Source organism: Anopheles gambiae, chromosome X, assembly GCF_943734735.2.
Source record: "Anopheles gambiae chromosome X, idAnoGambNW_F1_1, whole genome shotgun sequence".
Classification (NCBI taxonomy): domain Eukaryota; kingdom Metazoa; phylum Arthropoda; class Insecta; order Diptera; family Culicidae; genus Anopheles; species Anopheles gambiae.
In genome coordinates, this window is record NC_064600.1 from 14,988,420 (window position 1) to 14,994,570 (window position 6,151).

General features: G+C 44.9%; 1 protein-coding gene across 1 annotated transcript in view; it reads right to left on the reverse strand.

Annotated features, from left to right (window-relative positions):
- LOC1272399 (leucine-rich repeat serine/threonine-protein kinase 1) overlaps window positions 1-3,311 on the reverse strand; it is a 30,419-nt gene extending 27,108 nt beyond the window's left edge. The window contains exon 1 of the mRNA XM_061642696.1: window positions 2,406-3,311. Within this exon, the coding sequence (XP_061498680.1) occupies window positions 2,406-2,465 (60 nt within the window). The 5' untranslated portion in view covers window positions 2,466-3,311. The remainder of the gene's footprint in view (window positions 1-2,405) is intronic.
- Window positions 3,312-6,151: the final 2,840 nt, after the last annotated feature.

Consider the following 6,151-nt stretch of genomic DNA (forward strand, 5'->3'; position numbering starts at 1 on the left):
TCTGCCCTTGCCATAGAATATATCGTACCAAACACCAAAAGTTAGTCGAAAATTACGTTTCTAGCACATTGCGTGACTTCAAGAAACACACAATTGGTTGAGAATTGTTGCTCAAAGTGTGGAGCGCAAATTCCCTACCTTATTTAAAGCCTGATATCCACGACATTCTTGGAATATACTTGGAGTGCGGTTCCAAGCAGCGAAATGAGTATGCTTTCTCGCTCTGTCTGGTTTAAGTGTCTGTCGGGTCAAACAGAGCAAGAAAGCATGCTCATTTTGTATCTTGGAACCACTCGTACGCACCGCATATCTCCCATGACTATCGAGATGATCACCAAGTGGCTGACCAAGAGTTGTTAGCACAAAATGTCACCAAGCATGTGATGATAGCACCAGTTGTTTGAGTCTCACCTCTGGCCATCACAGTAGAGCTCGTGGCGCTGACATTATTTTGTTTCAGCCGAAATTTGTTATAACTATGACAGTGACATTTTGCAGAACTGATCACAGTAAAAAAAAAAGTCATGACATTGTGACTGACCAAGCGATGGTCGCAAAAATGTCACGAAGCATGCATTGGTCACACCCATCGTTTTGAGTATCGCCTCTGATTATTACAAATGAGCGCATGACGCCGACGTGGATTTTGTTTCAGTCAGATTATTTTATGACATTGACTTTGACATTTTGCAGCACTGCTCTCAACGTAAAGCTAGCTTAATGATAAACTGGGTACAACGCGTTTCAACACAATCTCTCACACATGCTATGTTCAAAATCAAACTGTCTCACTGAAGGTGTCTTGCATTGGATATCGCACGAACAGCAGCCAAAATCGTGCAAGTAGGCAACAGAGCTTGATGTGGCTTAATAAACATGGCTTTCACCTTTTGTTTTTCTTCTCCCCCTTATCTGTAATCATTGCTAGACGCCCGGTTCGCTCGTGTTCATTTACATCGGGCGCATGAAACAGTGCGCCCGCCGTCATGGCCACATCTTGCGCTTTCGCTTTGCAGATCAAACCCCACGCATGCATGAATTAGCAAAAGTCTAAAGACCCCTTATAAGATAATGAGAGAGAGAGAGAGGCCGAGCGAGGGATTGAGAAACAAGAAAGGCACAAACAAACTATGCATGTGCATTAAACATAAAAAACACGGTTTGTTTTATGCTTTCGCTCAATCATTTCGTTACAGCCCTGACTGTGCTACTCGTTTTTTTTGTCGCACTCCACCCCTTTCCCTCCGAGCCATACAACGGACAGATGGCGAAGCAGTGTTGGGTTTCAGCAGTGACCGCAGCATAAGAACAGCCCTGCCAAGACAGGCAGCAGCTGACAATCGTCGCTGTTTTCCCCGTTCTGGCAGATTCAGCTCCGGGCCATCGGAAGCCAAAAAACTGTAAAAAAAGAGAAGAAATAAGGAACGGGTTTTCAGATTGTTGCCCGGTTGGGGCTGGGAGACCATTGGCAACTTACCTTCAAAGACAAGTGGCCAGCTGCCGTCGTTCTTGCGTCGTTCTTGTCTGTCGGGCGCTCACACCAAATGCAACTCGCTCGGCCCTCAACACGCGTCCACCAATGTCAAAGCGGCGAGTAGAAAGCGGCCCTGAGTGGATGGCGTAGGACGTCTCTGCTTCACCTGAATTGCCCGCCGCCCGCGTATCTGCGGCGGTGGAGGATTTTGGATGGCTGGGAAGCTCATCGCTCATACGGTGCGACGGTTTATTTCTCTCTCTCCCTATCCGAACCTCCAATCGTCTCTCGCCTCGTCTTTCCAGTTGACGGAACTTGATTAGATTACATTACCGGGCCTGCCCAACATGCCGAGGGGTGAAGCCATTTTAAAAAAAACTCTCTCACACACGGACAGGAAGTTGCACCCCGTAACCCGCGGTGCCGGAGAAACATCCGGAATTGATTGATGACGGTTGATTGGCTCAGGCGTGCACGTTGCTCTGGGCGTTCGTCTCCCAAACCTCGTCCCGACTGACCCGCCGCGTTTGATTGTAGGGAAATGCGTTACAATGCACGGGGCTGAGCGTTGCGAGTGTGTGGGGGCGGGCGACCGCAACGGTGCTAAAAATATGCGGCCACTGCCAAAAACCACCACTCGGCTCCGCTCAGGGTCAAGGTGGTGAGGCTATTTATGGGCCGCCACTGCCACCGCTGCCTTCACGCCTTTCATGTTTCATGTTTCATTCATCGGAGAAAGTGGCCGGTCGGTTCCGCGTGCGTTACGTGAAAGCGCAGCAGCAGCAGCGGCGCGAGAGCAGAGAGCGAGAAGAAAAAAAGGTCCACCATTTCCCTCCCCTTCAAATCAATACTTCCCTAAACCTGCCGGGAGAACTGATGGGACATGACGGCGCTTTTCACGAGGGTAGACACACACACACACACACTTTACCTGGTGCAGCAACCTGCCGGGAAACTCTTCACTTTCCGGTGACGGCGTTTGATCGGCCATTGCGCTTTATTTCGTTGTCCTGCTGCTGGGCGGAGCGGTTCACATCGGAGGGGGGGGGGGGGGGTTGGTGGTAGTTTCGGTGGTTTCTTCAGCTGGCAATCCCACGGCTCACGAAAAGCGGACCGTCCAAAAAAAACCACAGCCGCTTTCTAGTTCACTGTGTCAAAGCCCCCGATGCGCTGGGGTCACTCGCTTTCGGGCACGTGCCGCACGGGCTCTTTCCACGGGTGGATTTCCACCGCGACCGTGTGCGTGTGTGTGTGTTCGCTTGCTTCGTCTCTTCCTCCCCGTGCCGTGCGCTGCTCGTTTAGTGCTTTATTGAACGGTGACACCGCGCAGACGCATCGGTTGGACAGATCGTGGGCTGGATGGATGGTCGCCGATGGTGCACCGAAGGGGCGAACTGGTGGCCCCACCACTCACACACCACACACACACACACACAAACACAAAGCACCCAGTCGATTGAATTGCGTCCGTTGCGCTTCGCACGGCCGTCGGTGGCCAGATTCGAACCCGTGCCCGTGACCGCTCGCTACGTAATATAAGACTGCACACACAAACACACAACCACACAAAAAACACACTTACACCCACGAGTACGCGTAAATTTTCAACGCCCGGTTTTCAACACCCACTTGCGCCACCCCGTTCGGGTTGTTCTTTAATGCTTGTTTTTTGTATTACTTTAATTTTTTTTTTTTTTCACAATGAAGTGGGCGAACGATTCATTCGCGGCGGATTTTCACTCCAGTCGCAAAAGTCGGTGCGAAGGAGGGTTCGTATTGTTTGCAATCAAAACTGCGAATAAAAGCGAACCAGCCAGACTGACACTGGCAGGAGCACAAACAATAAACAAACGGCTACTCGCGCTGACAGCTGGCCAAAGTGCAAGGGCTTCTGAGGTGTCAGTGGTGACAGTTATTTTTTTCGGTTTGAACTGGCCGTTAAATGTTTGATTTTGTTTTTTTAGAATGAAATTTCAGCATTGATTGAAACTCATTTTACTTTGACCAAAGCCACAATAAAAATACAATAATGTAAACAATTTAAAATTAGGTTACTTATACTTATCTCGGGTGCAATAATCTAATCTACAAGAACTGCAATAAAATAGGAATGACAGCGAGCAGAACGGCACTTCCTACGACACACGAAAAAACGATAGAAAGCCCTCGTGTACGAAAAAAGCAACAATTGTAAAAATAAAGCTGTTTACAATAACAAAATTTTTTTGATTAGGAACCACTTTTAATTACGTAACGCAGTGTTCATGAGCTTTCCCAAATAGCCAAAATTGCTTTAGCAGCCAATTTTGGTATGCTAAAGATCGCTGCTTGAATAAGCCTTTTGCAGTAGATAAACAGCATCAAAGTTCCAGGTGGTCTTTCTAAATATCGCCTAAGCAGCTTCCTTAAGCTACGGTGCCGGGGATTATTTTTCTTTGTGTTTTATTTTCAAGCAAGCGTCATCGATGAAATAAACAACAGGATTTGTTTTGTTTGTGTACATGAGTATATTTTTCAATCCTTAATATTCATAAATTACACGAAACGTATCACAATTTACTGCACAATCACAATCACTTCCTTCAAAATCCCTTCTTCAAAGAACTAATCTAACTTGTACAGCAGCAATGAGATGATTGGCGGCGTCCCAAGCGTCACAGATTAAGCTTAAACGACTGGAAAATTGAATATCCATAGAAAAAAAATGAAAGCTCCACAGCTTCATTGGTTTGATCAATAGATGGCGTATTACAACTCATCATTATATTGCTATCCTTTTCTTGCAATGTGTTTCGACAAGTTTCATCTTATCATGACCTATATAGCCTTCTAACTTTCCGAGCAAAAATCTATATGAATGGTCGTGTGGTCAGGTACGTGGGTATCAACACCAACGACCATTACTCAAATCTCACTTGCTTCAGTGCTGGTGGTTTCCTTTGGAGTTTAGTATTTAAACAATCGTATCGCCGTTCTAGTTCTAGCGATGCATAACTTCAATGCGAAACCATACAACAGTACAGAGGAAATGAGAAAGCTCTCCTTCAAGCGATGAAGCTCAACTAGTTGGGGTATCCCACCAACAGAGAGCGCCACCAGCTTTTTCGCTATTTTTAGAATGCGTGAGTCGTTTCCCAAGCGCCACAGATTAAGCTTAAACGACTGGAAAATTAAATATCCATAGAAAAAAAATGAAAGCTCCACAGCTTCATTGGTTTAATCAATAGATGGCGTATTACAACTCATCATTATATTGCTATCCTTTTCTTGCAATGTGTTTCGACAAGTTTCATCTTATCATGACCTATATAGCCTTCTAACTTTCTGAGCAAAAATCTATATGGATAGTCGTGTGGTCAGATACGTGGGTATCAACACCAACGACCATTAGGCACTGGTCTAATCTTGTTGCGCGCAACATTGTTGCTGGCAAAATGTATGGATTTTGACAGCTAGCGCAACTTTGTTGCATGCCAAATTCAATCCAATTTGATTTTTGTCTGGCAACATTTTCTATTTACCTTGGTCATGGTAATCGGGTGTATGAAATGACACAGCAGCAGTGTGCGTTTTGTTGACATCCACTAAATTTGGATTTTAAGCATTTATAATAAAGTTTTTGATGTATATTTTGTTTTTTCAACACTTTATTCAACAAGTGAATGATAAAAAATAAACTCTGAGCTGTTAATAGGCAATTTTTTGACGCTAAACAATGTCAAAGCGAAATGTTGCCAGCAACATTCATAGACCACCTCAGCGACATGTTGCCGAGCAACAATGTTGCGCGCAACAACATTAGACCGCTGCCTACTCTAATCTCACTTGCTTTTCAGTGCTGGTGATTTCCGTTGGAGTTTAGTATTTAAACAATCGTATCGCCGTTCTAGTTCTAGCGATGCATAACTTCAATGCGAAACCATACAACAGTACAGAGGAAATGAGAAAGCTCTCCTCCAAGCGATGAAGGCTCAACTGGTTGGTGTATCCCACCAACAGATAGCGCCATCAGCTTTTTTGCTATTTTTAGAATGCATGAGTCGTTTGCCGTCTGCTAAACGAAGTCTTTCTATATTCCGTTTAGGTAGAGAACTTGAGTCGTTTAGAAGCCGTTTAGTGGTCGTTTAGTGGATTTGTGGCACTTGGGTTGCCGTCTGCTAAACGAAGTCTTTCTATATTCCGTTTAGGTAGAGAACTTGAGTCGTTTAGAAGCTGAAAACTGACAAACCAAAAAACATTCTCGTTGAAAGGAGTACAATTTAAATTTCAACTTAAAAAAAGCATACCCACCGCTGGGCCCGCTGTGCCAAAAAGCTTACCAAAGCTATAGCTTGTGCTTACTAACCTTGATAGCAATACGTCAGCAATAGAATACACGCACGCACACAGACACGGGCTTCAACACACACAAACACAGAGAGATACGGTCATAGCGCAACTATGGTACCGTACCGGTCTAAAGTGAGGATGATTTTTACGACCGCAACGAAAACGGGAACAAACCAATGCGTCATTGTTGCTGTGCCAGAATGGTCCCTTGTCGAAGCAGGTGGACATATATTTAAAACAAACTGAAATAATTATGTTCAACTTTTTTTATGTATTATTGTGTATTTTCTTTCTTCTCTTCTCGCTTGAAGATATTTTTTTAAATAAAAAGGGTGTTTTTTGATATTT